The sequence below is a fragment of the Monodon monoceros genome, unplaced genomic scaffold, assembly GCF_005190385.1.
Source record: "Monodon monoceros isolate NGI ecotype Baffin Bay Population unplaced genomic scaffold, NGI_Narwhal_1 Super_Scaffold_18, whole genome shotgun sequence".
NCBI classification, from domain to species: Eukaryota; Metazoa; Chordata; class Mammalia; order Artiodactyla; family Monodontidae; genus Monodon; species Monodon monoceros.
The window spans coordinates 160,729,800-160,751,918 of NW_021703774.1; the positions used below are offsets into that span (position 1 = coordinate 160,729,800).

A 22,119-nucleotide genomic window follows, 5' to 3' on the forward strand; every position below is an offset into this window, starting at 1 on the left:
AAAAAAAAAAAAAAAAAAAAAAAAAAAAAAAAAAAGAGGCACTTGCCCTCAAGAGGTGTGGCTTCCAAGAAGTGTGGCTGGTAGGTTTCTCAAGTGGGAGTTATTATCTAATCAGAACCAACTGTCTATCATTACACTGCACTTTGAGAGGACATCTATGATTGGTCGACCAAGAGAGCAACATTTGAATTTAAAGAAAAGACCAGAACAACCTTAGGGTCATTACTTCAGTGAGAAAGATAAAGCTTTGTCAGAGTAAACTCCACCTGGAGTCAGAGATTAGGCACTAAAACCCTGTGTTAAGGTAAAACCTTTACCTCATTAACTGGTGTTAAGTTGCTATTAATTTCTTCATCAAGAAATCAGCCCCTATTTTAAGTAAAACTCACTGAAAAGATATGTAAAAACTATGTGAAAACGCTTTGTAAACTGCAAAGGAAAAGGCTAGTAAATTCAAGTATTTATAGCTTCAAGATTCAAAAACAAAACAAAACAAAACCCTCTAAATATAAAGCAAAATTTACCTGTCTGCAAAGGCTGTGCCAGGAGGTAGCAGAGTCAGAAACAGCCACAATTCTGACCCCTACTTTCCTACTCATCATTAGATCACAAGTAGAGTTAAAGTTTTCTCTCATTTTCCCTCTGCTATTCCATTGGACCACTAAGTAACTACATCCTCAGTACTTTGTTTATTCTGGAAAAGACATACATAATAAAACCTATAAAAGAAGAGAAAAAAGTGGCTCAGATGACTTTTTTATAGAAAAGAAACCATGGTCTCAAGTTAAAGACTGAAAGATTGCATCCTCTTAGTACTTTCACTTCATTCTGAGTCTGGGATGCATCCTCAGCTTAATGAGGTAGAAAGAAAAATGAAAGAAGATCATTTATTTCAGGCAATACAAGTTCTTCTAATACAGCAAACATTAAAATTTTAGAGAACTTGAAATGCTGAAACTCCTACAATTCAATCATCTTTTCCTCTGCAATAGCTTCTATTATAGTTCCATTTAATAGATAAGGCTGAAGAAGACATTGTTTCAAATTTTATATGCTGTATTTTATGTCTATGAAGTAAAGCATTACAGAACTACTCACAGAGCCACCAAAGCAGCAATGTAGCATTTCCAGGGTTTTTTTGTTGAAATTCACTTTATTTAAAAAAAAAAAAAGTCATGAACAATAAATTACAATCATTTCCCCCTTTTATAAATTCTTCATAAAATATATTTGACAATTTAAAAAGAAAATTTCAAAAGTTACTTTCATTTTTGAAGTGCTGATGACTTATTTTTTGACCATTTTGTCATGCTGGTGAATTATCTGTAGCTGCTACAATAGTTTGATTGATAAACATTTTACAGTTAAAAACAACAACAACAAAGAGGAAAAAACAGACCAGCAGAAAGAACTATTCAGTGTGCTATTTATCTGACACTTAACATTTACTTCATCATAATGACAAAGTATCCCTTAGCACCAAAAAACTACAGGAACCCCATCTTTCTAAGTGACAACTAGTGCAAAATAACATTCTAGGAACTAACTGTACAACCCCATTATTTTAACTGGCCACAGCTGCCTATAAGCTTATTTGAAATATTTGGTCTTTTTTCAATTAAGACAAATTTCATAAAACACTATAAACCATGGCAAGAGACTCTATGAGGAATAATTGTTTATTGAGTACCTATTATGCGCAAGGCGCTGTGCACAAATTCTTGCTTTCATTTTTCCCCTAGCAATATACAGGAATTTCCCAGCTTCACTAATCATCTTTTATTTCTTACTCCTGGCTGGAAAAGGCCCATGGCTATATACCATTTTTTAATTCTTATTTTATCAAGTGATCTTTAGTGCTGAGCACACAGTAGGTACTTAATAAATACCTCCTGACTGAAAGAATAAAGACAAAGAATTTACTATAATTTTTCTTGGTATCATGGGTTATTTTAGAATACAAGGACTTGAGAAAATTTCAGAAGAAACTTCCTGATCGCCTTACATCGTTACCGCCAATGAAAGAAATAATTCCACTTCATAGGTAACATAGAATATTTTTCAAAATAAATTATAGTTGTTAACTATTTTAAATGAGGTGGGGCCAAAACCATGACATGTAGATATATCTGAAGAGCAAATGAAGCATTGGCATACCATCACCTAAGTCACCATGAATCTCTTGCTGAAGTGCCATGTTATTGATTAGACATTATAATGTTTTTTTACTTCCAGTAACTCAATCCCCTTGGCCAGATCTGTGTTATACTAATTTGGCTATCCAGAGGGTTAATTATCATGAAGTTCCAGTGTATTTCCACCTCTAATTTCCAAAAGAATTCTTCTATTTATCAGCTTGAGAGTAATATTAAAAGTATATGATTTTTTTTTACTTAAAAGGTTTTATTTTTAATAAAACCTTTCAGTTATTATTCAAACTTCATACCAAGTAATGCATAGTTCAGAAATTTTATGCACTCCAATTTTTTGTGCTTTTTCACCTTTTATAGTCCCCCGAACACATTTTAAATAAGGAAAAAATTACGATAGGAATATTCCAAAAGTTGCGGAAGTTCAAAAAACTGAGGAGACTGAATTATCAATGATTTCAATATTCTAATACCTTTAAAAATTGTTTTTTAACTTTTGACCAAAGAGTCTAGTGCTTTATGAAGATTAATCTATATACAATGGTCTTAAAGTATTAACAACCTTAAAGGTTGTTAATGTTCTGTTTTAGGAAAACTTTCTTCCCTTACATTTGAACTATCTGCATTTACAGGAAAAAAAACTGGAGACAACCATATGGGGTTAAAATCATACTGACTTCAAGAAGAATAATGGTCTGTTGGTTCTTGACACAGACCATACCAAGTCATTGTATAAAACTGATAACCTCTCTATTTGAAAGATATAACTTATGCCACAGTATTTTACCCATTTGCCAAACTGTATCATTTCCCACTTTAGAAAAAGGTGATCAACATTGAATACAACCATATCACTACCATTACTGTGTCAAATTAGACAAAACAGCATTAGTGCCAAAATGAAAGAAATTCCAGTGATTAAATGAGAGACCATATCAGGGCAGGCAACGTGAGGGTAGAACTCATTTGGTTTCTTCGACTTGATGCTGAGGCTTTGACAAAGTCTTGAAATAAAAAATTAATATATCAATTACTATAGTTCATATACAGCAAAGTTTTCAGACACAGAAGAATCCTGTGTTCAAATCTGTATCAGATTGCAGATGCTCAAGTGCAGACATGTCCCAATGCAGTGGTTTAATTAGTTAATTGAATGCGTGGTTATCTAAAGAAGGTATGACTGAATCATCAATGTCCTAGCCAACCTGTACCACATGATTGCATGGCTAATTCAACTCCTGCAGCTTTAGGGCACTGGAGAGCTCAAACATACTTCAGCAGCTTTGGATCACTTAATTTCACTTACGTTTAATCAGATAATTTTAGACTGTCCAAAATGATGCCTTAAAAAAAAAGCTGTATAATATTATAAAAATAAAAAACTTAGTATGATTTCATTAGAGGGAGGGACAGGGTAGGAGATGAGGGAAGGTTCTTTTATTTTTCATCACTGATTTCACCAGCAAATCTCAAAAACCCAAACCTACATCAAATAATTTAAACAGAAGTGGCATTTTTTTCATATGGAATGCAAAATGCACACATTCACATACTTACATATACATAAATATATACATTTATGTTTCCTTTACAAAGCTTCAAAGGTTGCATTACCAGCATGCAAACCCCTTCTTCCATGGAAATTCCTAATACTGACAAGGAATGTCTAAAATACTTAGAGACATATTTCCAGAAAACTGGACTTTCTTCTTTTCTTGGCTCTTAGAAAATTTTCCTGCCAAACTTCTACCAATGATCATTTAAAAAAATTTACACTCACATTGGTAATACACACTTAAAACATATTAACAAAATGGCCAGCTTGGACTTAAGAAAAATGAGGAAAAAAAAAATCCCACAATAAAATCTAAACCCTTAAAAGGTGGAGTTTAGCTTTTTATATTCTTTTTCAGCCACATTATGTTGCATCACTGTTAAAACAGAAGCAGCATATTATCCAAGATATTTGCAAATAATATATGTGTCACGTTTCCCAGCTGCTATCTTTAAATGCAATTTGTACTAATCTGAGTTCTAGTTCAAAAGCATCTGGACGATCCTGAGGGTTTGCAGCCAGCATTTCCTTAATCAGTTGTTTCATTCGCCCATTCATAGACTTTTTCTTCACAGGAATGAGAAGTTCCATTTTGGGATTTTCCAGAAGTGCCTCCCCAACAGGCACGATCTCAGTTCCTTGTTTTACATAACTCCCCAAGAGTTCCTTCTTTGTCTCTGTGTCTATGAATGTGATCCTTTCCAGCATTGCCCAGATGATAATCCCCAGAGCAAAGATGTCAGCTTTTGCTGTGTAATGTCCCTCCCACACTTCAGGAGCCATGTAGAAATCTGTTCCACACGCTGTGGAAAGGAAACACTTGTTTACACTGACAGGTTCTTCTGGATTCTGCCCAAATGCTGAACAAACTTTACTTAGACCAAAATCAGCCACTTTCAGTGTGGGTTCCAAGTCACTGGTATCCAACCGGCTCTGAGAAATCAGGATGTTATCAGGCTTTAGATCTCGATGGATGATCTGGTTTTTATGCAAGAAAGCCAGGGCACTGCTCAGCTGAAGCATGAAGCTGGTGTTAGTTTTACGATTGGGTTTCCTGGACAACAGATACTCATTCATATCTCCTCCGTCACAAAAATCCATCACAAACCACAAGTAATAGGCGCTTCTGGGATCAAAGGCAATTTCTCCCTTTAGTGAAGTCTCTACAAGCTATAAGAAATAAAAAAACAGATTACAGTCATCTGCACAGTTTATACAATTCAGCTATAGAGAAAGAGTTACTGATTAAGTTAGTCTCCAATGTTAAGTGGGAATTCCATGAATATTTTATTTGGTCAGTGCTTTCATATGTGCGTTTATTTTAAACTTTAGTACTTCAAACTGTCCCTTTGTCCCTAACAAATACACACCAAATCTCCAAGTCAGGAGGTAAAAACTTATTTAAAAATAGCTTTATTCTGAAAAGTATCCAACTGGCTATACATTTTCTATATGTGTCAATGGAGATGAACTCTAACCCTCTAAGTTAATAGCTTCCTGAAAAGATCAAAGTTTCAGCAGGTAGATTTGCCAGCTGGGGAATAAACATCAATTAGGAAATTCTATTCCATGAAACGGCCTGAAATCTACTTCTTGCGTATTGCACTTACACTATCAACATAATCTGTGAAACTGAGAGAAAATTATGAAGGAACAACCAGTTGTTATAAAGTGCTCCTGTAGTCACTGATAAAACTAAAGACATCATTACTTCATAAACTTCTACAAGCAGAATGCAAATATGTTGGCTATCTCTATCAACAGATGGCTTCTAAAAACCAATTTATAAAAATCATACATGCATTTTGATATAAAAATTCAAATCTGAGTTTATATATTTGTTTGATACAAGCTGAAAATCTAGAATAAACCACTGTTTTACTTATATCATTATCTAATTATAACTCTCCTACTACCTGAAATTCAAGATTAATTACTTCACTGAACATGAACTATCTTCTAAAATACAGTGCTTTGAAAGCATTTGTCCTATGGTGTCCTTTTCAGGCCTATGGGTTGAATAGAAACTCAGTAGGGAAGGTGAGGAGTTGCTGAAGATTGAGTGAACCGCTAATTTTATGTTTCAATCTACTAGTACTTCCTTTTGTCTTTTTGGTGGGCAGAGGCAAAGAATGCATCTCCATGCCATCTCCCCCAATGGCAAACAGCCGTAACTGCAATGGTCTGCAGATGTCTTCTTTGCATACATTTTCCTTGTTGCATGTGTTTGCCACTGAGACAGAAAATGAAAGAAGAGAAAGGTCCAGATTATACAGTTATTTACCAGGTGCACTGTTACTAAATATGCTGAGATTAAAGATGAGCACCATCACTCTTCCTTCATTTCTTCTCTTCTTCTGTCTTCATTCTCAAAAGAAAACTTCCTAAATAGCTTTGAGCAATGCAGACTTCCAGAATTCAAATAATGGTTTAGAGTAAAGCCAGATAGTAGATATTTTAGGCTTGACAAACCACATAAGGTCTGTGTTCCATATTCTTTTTCCTTTTCTTTCTTTCTTCTTCTTTTTTTTTTAAACAACTCTTAAAAAATGTAAAAACTATTTTTAGTATCCAGGCCATACAAAAACAGGCTGAGGGCTATAGTGTGAGGGCCCCTGGTTGAGAGCTACAGAAATACAGATCCCAGTCTGCTTACTGTCACGTGTAGAGGATGTTAGCCATTGGTTCTCTTGCCTGAAGTCCTTTAATAGTTTCCCTGTTCTCTTAGGATATAGTCTAAGCTCTTTAATATGGGCTATGGGATCCTGTGTGCTCTGACCCTGGCTGATCTTTCTAGCCTCATCTAAAACAACTCTCCCTGTATAGTGCAGTCTTAGTATTTTCTTTCAATTTTTAGAACGCTTCATGCTTTTTGCTTCTAGACATTTGTATGTATAGTTATTTCTGCCTGGGAAGTTTTCTCAGTCACTCACCTGGCTAACTCCTATTCACCCTGCAAGTTTCAGTTGAAACAGTTCTTAATTCCTGAACCCCAGGATTATGTCAGGTTCCCTACTCTATGTGCCAATACCATCTTGTACTTTTCATTCATGACACTCATCACAAGTATACATATTGGCCACTAAGTTCCTATGCATAAGATGTATCCTCTGTTAATTATTTGTTTTACATTTCTTCTAGGTGAGGTTTTCAGCTCTCAGGAACTGACTGAATGATTCCAAATGAGAACAAGGAAGATATCTAGAAAAACATGGAGAAAAAAAAATTTATGTACAGAATGGTAAGACCATGTATAGAGACTCTGTGGTCACACTATAGATTTGTCTTTACTAGTGTAAATTTAGAGTAGGCACTTGCTGAAGCGTGGATGAATGTCTGGTTAATGAAATAAATCCACAGAAAAGACAATTTTAATAGAGCTGCTTATTACTGAATACCTCCTATGTGCCAAGTATTGTATCTACATCACCTCTAATTTTGACAATTCCCATGGAAGGCAGAAATTATTATTCCTTACATACGAAGATACAGATGCTGGGAAAAGGTGGGTTATGTATCCAAGGTCATACAGCTAGCAAAAAGTGCCACAAGTCAAACACAGGTCTATTAGGCTTTAAAAAGATGAAATAAATTATTAAACAAGAAGGTACTTCAGATTAAAAAAAAAATCACTGAATCAAGTCTGGAAGTACTTTATATCTTAAAGCCTTGAAAGATTAGCTGGTTAATGCCTAGTTACTATAACAGTTGCTTGATCTGGACTCAAGGATACCATCAGTACTTGCAAAGACATCATATGTTTAAATGTCTTTGCACTTGTAGTCTGATTATGCACTTTAGTCTCCAAAATTCAATGCAAAGTCCAGCAAGGTTCTATCCACTTTTAGGAGGGAATGTGGTAAGAATGTTTCTGATAGTTTCTATCACTGCAATGTACATAATAAGCACTTTTAGGAAAAAATACAATAAAACAAACAGGCTAAACAGTTGTGTTTTATATCCCTTATCTTACGAGAGAAAACTTCAGGGCACAGCATGCTAAACTTGCAGTATAAATTAGGTTCTCAAGACTGATATTTGTTTACCATACAATGAAACTTGCAAGTTTCTAACTACGCAGAATAATGCATTCGTTTTCTTTGTTGTTCCTAGTCCAAAAGCTTTTGCTGTTTTAAAACAGACTTTTGTACCCTGATGGTAAATTCTGAATTTAGACACACTCATGGCAAGTTGTTTCCTATTCCAGGAATAACTGGACTTAAGAAATTTTGCTCTGGCCTTTAACTAGCTATGTCTTAAGTATCTTTTCTCTTCATCAAGTGTAGAGCTACTAGAGATTTTGACCTATGGCAGAAGCCAATCTTAAAAAAAAAAAAAAAATTTGTTTTCCTATATTAATGCTTTCCCCAGGTCTACAGAAGAGTAATTTGGAGGCAAAACAGTAATCTGGAGGTTAAAAGAGCACAAGTTTTAGCTGCTGGATACTTCTATGTTTAGCTCCCAATTCTGCCACTTGCTATGTGATTCTGGATAAATTCATTACCTATTCTAAGCCTCAGTTTCTTCATTTGTAATGATGGTAATAATAGTACTTTCCTCATAGGATTGCTCTGAGCACAGAGCATGGAATGAGTAGGAACCCAAATGTTAGCTATCAGCACTGTTAATAACATTCAGGTGCTACACCACACACTCCATGAAAATTCAATGGAATTGCATGGTTAAGACATTAAATAACCTTCTAAAGCAGCAGAGGCTTATGTTCAAGCCAGTGATCTATAAAGAAATGCCCAATTACCTATGGGTACTAGTACTAGTTGTACAGTTTTTCCTTCTCTTCTGTATTCAGTTCCAAAAAAACCTGATTTCAAATAAGTGAACTAATTAGACTCTAGTCTCGATCCCTTCTCTAGTTCCTATGTTGCCCCATTCCGATGCAGACTGGCAAGTACCATGGCATAACAGGTGGCATATGTTATTTTTAGGTATTTGCAACACGGGTTTAAATAAAACCTTGTTTTAAAGCAAACGTCTACTCAGTTCTTGGCAGACCCCTATCTACTTCTAACTATATAACCTGCATTTAAAAGTAGAAGTTCGTCTGACTCTCTCAATCCTCTTATTGCTGACCAATGCTACTTTCAAATCATTTCTATTTCCCATTCAACCACACATACCTGTAAATAAAGGGAAGAATTAGAGCCGTGGGACATCTTTTGCACCATCCCATCCTTTTGTAGGATGCATTCCTCCAAGTGAATCACATTTGGATGTTGGCTCTTGATACTGCTTAGTGCCCAGAACTCACGCAGGGCTAGTTCAACATTTTCAGGTGCGTGGCATCGAATTTTCTTCACTGCCACCCGTGCAGAGGTCTTTCTGATGACTGCTTCATATACAACACCGTAACTACCTCGGCCTACCTCCCGTATTAGATCGTACTTTGGCTGGCTACTCACCATCTTCAAGGTCAAGGTTTCTGGAAAAATCAACAAAGTGCTCTGTTGACATTAGGTCTGCCTACTGGCTTGTATTTCTTCTTATGCACGATTAAGTTATCATCTGTCTCACTGTTTGCAGTGCTTGAACGATATTTGCTGTACATTGGGTAAATCTAAATACCTTAATAATAGAAAACCAGGTAACACTAATGTAGTACTTACCACGCATCAGGAACTGTTCCAAGCAGTTTATAACATTAAATTCATTTAATCCTCACAGCAGCATTATGAGGTAGATACTATTATGGTCATTTTATAGATGAGGAAACTAAAGCACAGAGTTTAAGCAACATGCCCAAGGTCAAACAGCTAGTAACTGGTGGACCTGGGATTTGAAACCAGGCCATCTGGCTCTGACAGCCTTCATTTTAACCAGTACACTATACTGCTTCTTACATGAACTGCTTCAAAACATCACTGCTACAAATAAACCAAAAAATTCAGTATTTATTTACTGATTGTGAAAAAACAAACAAAACTCCAGCTTCTCCTGAAAACTGACACACACATAAAAGGTCATAAAAATGGCAAAACCAAAAACCAACCCTCACAGTTAGAAATACAAAAACCTGGCTTATGCTTAGGGACTGAAAGTGAACAAGATCACATAGAGAAGTGAAAATGTGCAGTTGTTTTTATTATTTAAAAGTAAATGGTCAAACTGTGTATGTTCTTATTTTAATTTTGTTTATGTTATTTCCTTATTTCTTGCAAAATAAATGAATCTACAGTTTGTGGAGAAAAATGTTTCTTTAAAGATAAAGTAAGTCACTTAGAATACGGTTAAATTTTGCTGTGGTTTTAGCAATAGTTATTTAGATCTAGGTCTTTTTTGCCAACGAAAACTGTCCTGCATCTTAAGGGGTTCTCTGAGGGAGTTCTTTGCAATTCAATTTGATAAATCATTTAAAGGCAGGAGCAAAGGCCCTACACAGAAACGCTCACGTGTTGAATCAAGAAAGTCTGAAGTGTGCCTCCCCACTCTCCGAAGAATGTCAAGATTCTGAAGAGCTTCAGGAACAAATTCTCATTTGTAGAATGCCAGCATGGGCAAGAAAAGTAACCTGAGATTGAACAATTTTTATATTGTACAGTTTAAGGGAACAAAAAGCTATCGACACTAGAGCCTGTGAAATTGGGACCGGCTATTTTAAGTCCATAGGATAGATTTAATAAAGAAAATGAAAGCTTCTGAGATTGTTTCTTAGTCCCACTTCCTCTAACTGGACACCCACTCTTCAAATTCCTGCAGTATTTCCTAGGGTCTGATTTCCTGCCACAGAATCCTCTGCCCCAGCTGCACAGTGGACGTTCCTGTCCTCCGTGGATCGCCAACTCCTATCCATCTCAAAGTGGCTCCTGCCTTTGAAGCTGTCCCATATCGCCATACGAGAGAGCCCCTGAATAAGGGGGAGGGAGGGTGTTTCTGCAATCCTTGAGATCCTGGGTCAAAACACAGTACGGTGATGCATCCCGCGCGAACCTCGGGGACTTGGGACGGCATCCCCCGGGTCCCCGCGCCTGCCGGGCGCACGCCGCGCTCGGACTCGGGCCGGCCAGGCCGTACACCTGCCGGCGCCCGGGAAGGGCCAGTCCTAGGCAGAGGTGTTGCCCGACGCGGCGGCTCAGGGCCCCGCTCATTGGCCAAGTATCAGGCCCTCCCCCTCCCCGGCTACTTCCAGATGAAACCCGGAGGGGATCCTGCCGGGGCCCTTTACCCCGACAAGCCAGTCCTGCAGCTGCCCGACTCCTCGGGGCCAGCAACTGAGGCCTGGGGCCTGGGGAGGAGGCCACGGGCAGAAGAGGAGGCCGCTGCTGGGGCCGGAGGCCTGAGGCGCGCGGGGCCTTCCCCGGGATGCCTCCGCTGACAGCTCTGTGACAGGCCTCCTGGGGCGGGAGGCACGTGCAGGGCCCTCGGCTCTGCAGCAAAGCCTCTCTGCCACGCCGAGGGGCCAGATTTACCTCAGGGTAGCCGCCGCCGCTTCTCCCTCTCACGGGCTCTGCAGGCCGCCATTATCAGGCTGCTCGCGCCTCAGCCGCCGCGGCCTCCAGTCACAGGCCGGCGCGCGCCCCCGTGGTGCGCGCGGACACACCCCCTTACGCCGCGAGACCCCGCCCCCCTCCGGCTCTCCGTAGCGTGAGCCGGGACGCCGAGCGCCGGTCCTACTGGGCGCGTGCCCGGCGCTCCGCTGGCCTGCTCCCGGCTCCCGTGGCTTTCCCGAGCCGGGAGTCGCGGAAGGGGTGCGCGCTCCGGAACGCACCACTCGTGCCCCTCCCCGCAGGGGTGGCTGGGATCGGGGAAGCCCACTCCACACCCGGGGCTTGGTCGCCTTCCAGCCTCAGCGGGTGTCCACGGCCCGCGGCCCCGGAGTGGTGGCCCGCGGCCCCGGAGTGGTTCCCCCGCAGCAGGTCCGGGCCGGGGGCGGTGCGCGCGCCTGGTGCGCCTCCCCTCCCCCGCTCCTCCCCCGTTTCCGACCTACCGAGCTGCGGGCAGGTGTGCGGGGTCGCTGGGGTGGAACGCCTGGTGCATCTTCCTCCGCGCGGGCCTGGGATAAGCGGACCTTTTCCTGCGGTAAGCGGACCTTTTCCGCGGACCCGCGGAGAGGTGCAGCCCGAGCTGGGAGGCCTGGCGCCCGCCCCGCCTGGAGGGAGGCTGCACCTTTTGTCGGAGTCACTGAGCCATGTTTGCGGGCGGTGCAGTTGCTGAGGCGGCAGCGGCGGCGGCGGCGCGGGGCTGGCTGCGATCATCTGGGAAGACGCCCCTGCTCCGCTGGCGCGGTGGTATCTCCCTTAAAGAAGCCGGCGCCTCGTTGTTCCGGGGCTCTGCAGCCGCGAGTCGGAGGCGCCCTGCCCCCGGCGGGGAGGAAGGGGCCGCGGCGCCGGAGCTTGGCTCCTGCAACGCGCGCACGCCCTGCCTGGCGGCGACACCCTCGAGCTCCTCGTGGAGAGTTGGGATGCCCCCCGCTTCTGCAGCTAGCGACGGAGGTCTGGGCCGGCCGGGGCCGGGATTGACAGCGAGGACAGCCCGACGGTCAGCCTGAGGCACTGGGGCACCCCACAGCCGTCAGCCAGATCCAGGCCCGCGTTCGCCTGACAGCAGCCCGGGACTGTCAGTTGCTCAGAGACCCGGACCAATCGGTCATTCAGTTCGTTTCACAGATCAGTAAGCAACCGCCAGAAACGTCCATTCTTTCTTCGCCGATTTAATCTGCACCTGCTTTTTGTCAATAAAGGGGTTGTTCCTCTTCCCAGTGCTGTATAAGGCACAATGTGCAAAGAATTTCTTGTTACTGCTCTCAAGGATCAACCAATTACCCGTTCTATTTTCTGTTCTCCATTTATGGACCTTCTCCCGAGAGTCTGGGACTGGGTTAAGTCTTTAAGTGATCTCTCCTAATCCTAACCAAACCCTACGAGGGCAGGGTTTATTACTAACCCTGTTTTTACAGGTAAGGAAGCAGACCTCTGCCTTATTTGACAGAAAGGTGTCTGTTTTGGGGTGGGGGGCACCTGCCTTGAATACCCACTCCCCTGGTGTAAACCCTCCTACCCACCTCCAAAAACAAAAAACCAAAAACCCTGCTCGGTAATCTGTTCAGACTAGTCCTGAGTGCAGTGTACCAGTCTTCAGCTGTCAGCTGGGAATACTGATGTATTCTGAGTTTTGGATTCTGCCCTTGAGAACAGAGGGAAAGTAGAGGGCTCTGTGTAGACAGCTACTTACCTGTGTGTAACTGATCAGAATCTGGGGAGGGATATTTCTTTGGTCAAAGGAGCCTTTTCTTTTTGTCTCTTTGTCTCAGTCATTAAATACAGGAATCCCTCCTCTCAAGATGGTTGCAGAACTTGAAATCCACTCCCATAACTCCAAAGTTATGGAACTGGCTCTAAAGTCTGTGAAGTAGATGTTTAAATAATTTGGGGTGTCCTCTTTAGGAAAAAGATTACAAAGTGGACCTGTGAATACATTTCTGGGGCCTTGGAAAGGGTCTCTGTGAGGGACTCTGAAGCTTAAGCTTCCGAATAAATCTGCCCTGAAGATTACATTATATCATTATATTTGCCCATAAGCCTTTTACTAGGCTGAGAGTTCCTGGGGACAGGAACCTTGTCTGTGATTCATTTCTGCATCCTCCTTTATCTGATATCATACCAAAATACTCCTGAGGATAGCATTGTCATACATTGCTGATGGGAAGGCAAAATGATGTAACTGTAACTAAGGTAATTTGGCAATCTATAGCCACATTACATATGTATTTACTCTTTCACCCAGTAAACCTAGGTCAGGGCTAAACTTGCAGGAATCTGTCCTAGTGATATATTGGCAAAATACAAAAAGCTCTGTGCACAAGGCTATTCATTATGGCATTATTTTTATAGCGAAAAATTGGAAACTGCTTGTGTCAGTTAAGAAGTAGCTGAATAAATTATAGTACAGACACAGGATGGAGTGCTATGTAGCTGTAAAAAGATATGTGGAAGAGTTCTTATATATACTGATAAACAGAAACTAATATGTAGTGATGCCCATATACGTTAAGGGCATAGCGTTTATAGTATGTTATCTTCTGTGTAAGTGGGAAGATATAAATATACATTAATTGCTTATATTTAGAAGTTAAACAATAGAAAACTAAACTCAATCTTCTAAAAATTGTTTGCTATGTGGGATGGAGTGGGTAGGGATGGAAATGAGACTTCTGTGAATATACATTATTATATAGTTACTATTTTGGAAACTTGTAAATGTTGCATATTTATAAAACAGTTCAATAAAAAGAATAAAACACTCCATAAAAATTAAAAACAAATGGAGGGACTTCCCTCGTGGTGCAGTGGTTAAGAATCCACCTAACCAATGCAGGGGACATGGGTTCGATCCCTGGTCTGGGAGGATCCCACATGCTGCGGAGCAACTAACCCCGTGTGCACAGCTACTGAGCCTATGCTCTAGAGCCCACGAGCGAGCCACAACTGCTGAGTCCTGAGCGTCTGGAGCCGGTGCTCCGCGAAGGGAGAAGCCACCACAATGACAGAGGCCCGCACACCGCAGTGAAGAGTGGCTCCTGCTCGCTGCGGCTTGAGAGGGCCTGCGTGCAGCAACGAAGACCCAAATGCAGCCAAAGATAGATAAATAAATTTTAAAAACAAAAAACAAATGGGAACAAATGAAGTGGTATAACTACACAGGGAAAATAATTTTAAGTGGCTTTATAAGTATTTTGACTGTACCTCCCTAATAGGATATAATCTAAGGATGAACTAGAACTGCATAGAAATATTAAATTGCATTTGTTAGCCTTATTATTAGTAATAATATTGCTATTCTGAAGCTGTGATAGTTATATTTTTGGATAAAACAAAGTAGTTGTGTCAGTGGCAGTAGGAATCAAGATTTTCAGCATATGAGAAAAAGAGTTGCAAGTATTAAAGAAGGCTAGGATGAACTTAGATTTGAGTTACATAGCAGAATGAATGAAATATGTATTTTTTTCTCTCAAAAATGTATTTTCTAGCTCTGCTGAAAAGGCCTAGAAGCAAAGACCAACCCAGTAGTAATGAACACCCCAAGTGCACAGATTTGGTCTCTAAATACCATTTTCCAGTTTAAAAATCAATTAAGAATTAAACAAAGAAAGTCAAGGCTCCTTTGATAACTGGCTGGTTCTAGATCTGGAGCAGGAAAGATGAGGCTGGGTTGTCTTATGCCTGAAGGCCAGGAAGCTATCAAAGACTATTAGGATCATGTAAAAATGACTGAGGAACCAATACAAAGGGGCCCCACTGGCCAAAGATGGAACAATTTGAGCATTAAAAGAAAAATAATGACTTCAATAGATTGCAACACATAAGATACATAAAAATAATTAATGATACGTAAGGAAAACACATTTTTATCAATGGAGTTTTACAGGAAATCAACTAATTACTACAAACATTGATAAATAAAAGAAAATAAAAATTTTTTTGCTCTTTCCTTGATGAGTTATATTGCAGGTGACCAAATAGTAGATAAGAAAAAGTTATTTTTTAATAGAAGGATCCAATTAATAAATGCAGGAGAAATGATAGATTTAGAAAGGCACGATTTTGCAAATGAAATAATGAGTCCTGGCAACAATCGTGAAATGATGCTGAAACAACTGGATGAAAAATTGTTGGGAAAATTTGTAATGCAGACCTTAGGCTGACACTGCCTGAACTCACTGACCAACCTTAAAATCATTAAGAGGGGGATACAATGCTCTCCATGGAATATTCTTGCCTGGAAAAAAAAAAAACCCTAATCAAGCCAAGATCTAATTACGAGTTTACCAGAAATATGGGGCATAGACAAACACCACAGTCAGCCAAACTCACAAGGTGGGACATTCTACAGGACAAGTGACCTGGTTTCTGCAACAAATTCATGGCATGAAAATTAAAAAGGAGGGTAGAATGTTAAATCATAAAACTCAACACACTTACCAAACGCAAAAACATTACTTGGATACTCATTCAAGTGAACTCACTGCCAAAAGACATCTTAGGTACAATCAGGGAAATTTGAATGTGAACTAATTGATTAAGGAATTATTTGTTCTTTTTTGTTAGGTGTGATGACACAGTGCCTGTGGTAATAAAAGCCTTTTTCAGTTAGAAATGCACAGTAATGTATTCTGGATAAAATGAAATGAGGTTAAGGATATGTTTTAAAATACTCTGCAAGCAGCATAGCAAACAAAAAGAGGGAGGAAGACTGGCAAAATATTGTTAGTTGTTGAAACTTGGGTACATGGGGTTCATTATGCTATTCTACTTTTTGTGTATGTTTGAATTTTTCCATAATATAGTTAGACAGCCATGCTCAAAAAATTGAAATGTCTTGGATAGGTGGGAACTTGGCTGTAGCAATCCTGACCCCTGGTGGCAGGTTCTATTGGTGCAGCTGCTGCCCCCACCTTAGGGCAGGTCTGAATTCCCAGACCTGCCTAGAGCCCTACGAAGTGGGTAATATTAGTATACTATTTTACAACTGAGGAAACTGAGACTCAGAGGGACTAATAAGTCACTGGTGGAGCCAAGGGTCCAAAGTCCCATAAATTTCTGTGTTTCCGGACCTCACTTTTCCTATCTTAACCAAGGGATCACATGGGAAGAGGCAAGCAGAGATGCCCCTGATTAGAACAGGTCCACAGGAAGCAGATCATCAGGGAGCAATTTCACCTGTAAACTACAGATAAATATAAGTAAGTAATATAAATGTAAATACATAATAGGTAATATTCATATTACCTCCAGTGCCAGGCATTGTACAAAGTGCTATTTATACATTATCTCATTTACTCTGCACAGTTATCCTGTGAGGCATACGATTACTAATCCCCTTTTACAACTGAGGAAACAGAGGTTCTAAGAGGTGAGAGGAGGGAATTCTCTGGTGGTCCAGTGGTTAGGACTTGGCACTCTTACTGCCGGGACTGTGGTTCAATCCCTGTTCAGGGAACTAAGATCCCACAAACCACACAGAGTGGCCAAAAAGAAAGAAAGAAAGAAAGAGGTGAGAGGACTTGTCCTAAGTCACACAGCTAGGAAATGTCTGAATTGGGACTTGAACCCAGGTCTGACTATAATTCCTATGTGTTTTTTAAATTATTTTTTTTGACATATAGTTTACATACACTGAAATTCTCACAGTTTAAGTGTATAATGCTTGCATTTATAACCTCTAGTAACTATTGTACACTGCTTGTCTCACTTTAGCATGAATGCAAATATGAATTTTTTCCTGAATATTTTATTAATTTTTTCTAAGTAGGAATGGGAGCCAAGAAAGAGAAGAAAACGGTCAAAAAAGGGAAGGGGGGCAAGTAAGGTCAAAGTTCACAGTTCTGCCTAGAGCTGACCATCCCTCTGGAGATTTTCTTTTCTTATACAAGGGGTGGCTCCTTATATTTTTATCCTCTCTCTTCTTTTAGAAGAATCTCCATCATTCCCTCTCAGCCACTTAAACGTAATGTCAGTGCTTCTCAGATGGGGTGATTTGCCCTTTGGGGGACATTTGGTGGTGTCTGGAGATAGTTTTGGTTATCACAGCTGGGAGGGTAGGTGCTGCAGGCATCCAGTAGGAGAGACCAAGAATGCTGCTAAACATGCTACAATGCGTAGAACAGTCCCCAGCAGCAAAGAATTATCCTGCTCAAAATGTCAATAGTGTGGAAACTGAGAAACTCTCGTCTACAACAGTAGACTTGCTATGCACGCACCTCCAAGGCAAGTCTCTTGGTCCCCTTTCCCATCAGATTGCTGGCCCTAAATTCCACCTGTGTAGAAATTCTGGAGGCATCATTGATGATTTTCCAGAGACTTAGTACCCTTTAAAGTCATCTCACCCTAGGCCAACCACAAGGTGTTATCAAAATGCTACCAAAATTTTAAAAAATTATTTATTTATTTGGCTGTGCCAGGTCTTAGTTGCAGCACTCGGAATCTTTTAGTTGCAGCATTTGGGACCTCTTAGCTGTGGCATGCAGGCTTTTAGTTGTGGCATGTGGGATCTAGTTCCCTGATCAGGAATTGAACCTGGGCACCCTGCCCTGGGAGTGTGGAGTCTCAACCGCTGGACCACCAGGGAAGTCCTGCTATCAAATTATTAAGGATGACTAACTAACCAGGCCTACCAGTGACTGTTTGGGGGAGAGGCTCCTATCTTACCATAGCAGGGAGAATCCCCATCAGTATTCCTTCCTCTCTCCTTCCCCAGCTGGGGGATCCCCAGCCCCATCTCTGCAGGGGGAGGCTGATGCAGTAACTCCTTTGGCACTAACGTGCTGTGTAACCTTGAACAAGTCTCCTCCCTGCTCTGGGCCTGAGTTTCCCCATTTGCAAGTTGAAGGGTCTGACCAGCTCATAGCTAAGGATCCCTCTAGCTCTGACACTGATTCTTCAATCCTACACCTCCACTATGCTTGTACCAAGAAGACTGAAATGGTCATTTCTTTTTTTTTTTTTTTGGCCATGCTGTGTGGCTTGGGGGATCTTAGTTCCCCGACCAGGGATCGAACCTGGGCCCTCGGCAGTAAAAGCTTGGAGTCCTAACAACTGGGAATTCCAGGACTGCCAGGGAATTCCCTGAAATGGTCATTTCTGATCCAGCCCCCGGACAAGTGATTTAGGGGCCGAAGAAGGTCATGTGCCAGATACAAGCTGTTTTGTCTTTGGATGGGTCCTAGTTGTCTCCTTGGTGAGGACTGAGAACAGCTGGAGCATCTGGTAATTAAGACCAAACTCCATATGCCCTGCCCTTGGTGCCAAGAGCTGCTGTTAGGGGTTGTCCCTATCTGAGAATCACAGTGGATGAGGAGTTGAGGGCTGCAAGATAAGGTCCCAAGAGCATCCCAAACTGTGGATTCATTCAGCTTCTCAGCAGGTACTGAGATGATGAAACTTGGGCTGCCTCTGACCTTTCTGGATGCTTCATGTTATAAGGGCAGAAACCCAACTCAAACTGACTTAAAAGGAATGATTGGCACGCTTGCCCAAGAAGAATGGAGGTGGGAGGGCTAGCTTCAGGGAAGGTTTGACTTAGCTGCTCACATATCACCAAAGATCCTTCAGTGATGCTGACTTCATCTTAATGCTGGCTCTTCTCATGGGCCCAGGTAGTCAGCAGTGCTCCTAGGGATTCAACCATAGGAGTTCACATCCCACAGGAACAAGAAAGTCAATTCCAATCTCTGTTCCTCAGACCACAGTGCAAGAACTGATTGGCTCATCTAGGGTTGTGGGCTCTTCTTTGACCACACTCTGTGCCTTGGAGGATGGGACTTAACTGGCTTAAGTCCAGAGGCTAGAGGGGCAGCCAGCAAATGTCACTACACATACCCTTACCGAGGAGTCAGCTAGTACCTGGCACACGGTGGGCATTTTATTCATTAAGTCAACAGCTATTTAGTGAGTATCTACTATGTGCAAGAAATTATGCTAGGTGCTGGTAAAAAGCAGTGAACAAGAAGGCAAGGCCCCTGTCCTCATGGTCCTCAAAGTCTAGTAGGGTAGATGGAAACACCTAAATGAGCAAAAAGAGTACAGTGTGATTAGTTCCAGAAGGGGGTTACATGAGCCCAGAGGAGGGGACCCTAAGCTGTTCTGATATGAAGGGGCCTGGGGGATCAGGGAAGCCTTTTGACAGGAGGTAGCATTGAAATTGAGACTTGAGGGTCCAAGTGAGACACTTTGACACTCCTACAAGCTGACATTCTTTAAATATTTGGTCAACAGTTATTTAGAGCAGGGGCTGTGCAGTGTTTGGGGAAAAGGGAGAGAAGGAAGACCCAGGTAACCGCACTTAGCTTCTTGATGGTCCTGAGCCATTGTGCCCTGGACAAAACCTGTAGACCCCACATAGCAAAACAAAGAAGGCCTGCTGCTCAGTGTAGCACCAAACGTTGCTTAGGTTCTCCCCTTACCTCCCAACCCCAAAGCCTTACCCACATCCTCCTTGCAACAGTATACAGAGCTCTCCCTGAGATGAGTGCTAGTAAATATAATGTTCTCCAGCATGTATGGAGCCTAAGAGCGAGGCCCTGTTCCAGGCACTGGGCACGTGGCCAGTAACAAATGCACACAGGGCCTGCTCTCCCAGAGCACACCTACCTTTTTTTTTTTTAATTAATTAATTAGTTAATTAGGTTGTGCCCGGTCTTAGTTGTGGCAGGTGGGCTCCTTAGTTGCGGCACACGGGATCCTTAGTTGCGGCATGCATGTGAGATCTAGTTCCCTGACCAGGGATGGAGCCTAGGCCCCCTGCACTGGGAGCTCAGAGTCTTAATCACTGCACCACCAGGGAAGTCCCTCACCTACCTTTTTATTTACTTCCGTGAGGGATGGTGGAAAGAGACACATAAATACAGCTGTGAAAAGTGCTATGAAGGAGAAAATCTAAAGGCCACAAGATTAGTTAAGGGCATGACGTGGTGGTAGGATGGGTTGTTTGAGTCATGGAAGACCTCTCCGTGTGAGACACTTATGCTAAGAAGTGACTGAAGAGTAGCAATTGGCTAAGTGAGCAGTGGAGGGAAGAGCACCGTGGGCAGAGGGAATATATGTGTCTGGCAGCTCTACCAAGAACTGAGGTGGAAGATTAAATCATGATTTGGGGGAAGCAATGGAGGGAGGAAGGTATAAAGAAGCTCCATTGTGCCTGTAGTTACAAGCCTTGTCTCCAGTCCAACTTTATCAGTAATAAAGCCCATATCTTTTTTTTTTTTTTGGTCACGCTGCATGGCATGCAGGATCTAAGTTCCCTGACCAGGGATTGAACCCGTGCCCCCTGCAGTGGAAGGGTGGAGTTCTAACCACTGGACCACCTGGGGAGTCCCAAGCCCATATCTTTATCTCTCCATCTTCCTGATTTCCTTTCCCATTTCCTAACAGGTCCAGATCCCAGTTGAAAGGGGAAGAGGTGTGATGATCAGCCCCCAGACACCAATACAAGAGAGGGGCCACATCCTGTAGGGTCTTGTAGACCATGTGATTGATTTTGAGATAAAAGTAATGGGTCATTGAAGCTTTTTTTTAAATCGTGGTAAAATACGCATAACATAAAATTAATCATTTTAAGGGTGCAGTTCAGTGACATTAAGTACATTCACGTTGTTGTGTAACCATCGCCACCATCATCTCCAGAACGTCTTCATCTTCCCAAACTGAAACTCTGTCCCTGTTAAACACTAACTCTCCATTCCCTCTTCCCCTCAGCCCCTGGCCATCAGTATTTTACTGTCTCTAAGAATTTTACTACTACAGGTAACTCATATAAACATTATATATATAATATATAACAATATTTGTCCTTTTTGTCTGTCTTATTTCACTTAGCATAACATGTTCAATTCATGTAGCATGTCAGAATTTCTTCATTTTTAAAGCTGAATAATCTTCCATCGTATGTATATATTACATTTTTTTATCCACTCATCCAATGATTTTTGTTTATTCATCCTTCCATCACCAAAGTGTTTTAAGTACACTTTGATCAGATTTCCAGTTTAAAAGATCACTTAGCTGTCAGGTGGAGATTAGATCAAGGGTGAGTGAGACTGATGTGAAAGAGGTCAGTTGCAAAGGTCTCGGCTGCTGTGGGCTAGGCTGTGATCAGGGAGATGGGGAGAAGTAGACTTAAGGGCAAGTGGGAGACTGCACAGGATCTGGGCTTTTCAGGTTTAGGGTGGGAAGGACAAATTGTCAAGGAATGCTAGATTGAACTCAGTTTTCCTTAAGGACTCAGAGCTGAGGGGGTCCATTGGGCTGAAGATAAGGTACCCTCTCTTGACATCTCAAGTTTCCTCTCACCAACTCTGCTTTCTGGGGAACCCAGATTGAACCACCAAGAAACATTCTCATTATAATTTGGCTTTCCCTGTGGCCTTCTAACAGAGAAAGGACACACCAGTCTTCTGGTATGTACATTCTTGTTAAATTTATCTTTGTAAATTCTTAGATTGATACCTGCTTTAATGATTGATTCAGACTCTGTTGCTTGGTTATTGTCAATCCATTGATGAAAGATGAATCGCCTCTTGGAGGGCTGCAGGAAGTCAGTTTTGACATTGTAAAGCTGAGTCCCAAACTCAGGACCAAGGGAGATCCTGCCTTGTGAGTCCTTCTCCTGCCAGTCAGATTTCTCATGGAGACCCCCTTCTGTACCACTGTATTATATGCTGAGGGTTCTAGCTAAATTCTAGGTGAGTCTAGCTAAGAAGGCAGTTGATCAAGAGGGACTGTAGTTATGCTGTGTGCCCACAGCTTGCCCCTTCCACTGCTGGTGGAGCTGTAAACTTTTTATTTTTTAATTGAAACATATGTACAACCTTTTAAGAAAACAATCTGTCAATATTTACCAAGAACCCTTCCAAAAATCAATCCCACTTCTGAGAGTTGAGCCTAGAGGGATAATTAAAAACGTGGC

The 22,119-nt window shown here is 41.6% G+C and overlaps 1 protein-coding gene across 2 annotated transcripts; it reads right to left on the bottom strand.

The window, feature by feature from the left end:
- Positions 1–1,119: 1,119 nt before the first annotated feature.
- Positions 1,120–14,015, bottom strand: PDIK1L (PDLIM1 interacting kinase 1 like). 2 transcript variants are annotated; one of them, XM_029230841.1, is made up of 3 exons: positions 11,130–11,268; positions 8,844–9,145; positions 1,120–4,875 (listed from the first exon to the last, which is right to left on the bottom strand). In XM_029230841.1, the coding sequence occupies exons 2-3, from the start codon at positions 9,126–9,128 to the stop codon at positions 4,135–4,137; spliced, it is 1,026 nt and encodes a 341-aa protein (XP_029086674.1). In that variant the 5' UTR covers positions 9,129–9,145; positions 11,130–11,268; the 3' UTR covers positions 1,120–4,134. The 2 variants fall into 2 exon arrangements, with proteins under 2 accessions (XP_029086674.1, XP_029086676.1); XM_029230843.1 differs by lacking the exon at positions 11,130–11,268 and adding an exon at positions 11,648–14,015 and having other exon boundaries at positions 1,134–4,875.
- Between the last annotated feature and the right edge of the window lie 8,104 nt (positions 14,016–22,119).

Coding starts and splice junctions, on each gene's coding strand:
- PDIK1L (XM_029230843.1), bottom strand. CDS start 11,915: ATGATCGCAGCCAGCCCCGCGCCGCCGCCGCCGCTGCCGCCTCAGCAA. Junction 9,146..11,647: donor GCACACCTGCCCGCAGCTCG/GTAGGTCGGAAA, acceptor TGATTTTTCCAG/AAACCTTGACCTTGAAGATG. Junction 4,876..8,843: donor ATTCTTCCCTTTATTTACAG/GTATGTGTGGTT, acceptor TATTTCTTATAG/CTTGTAGAGACTTCACTAAA.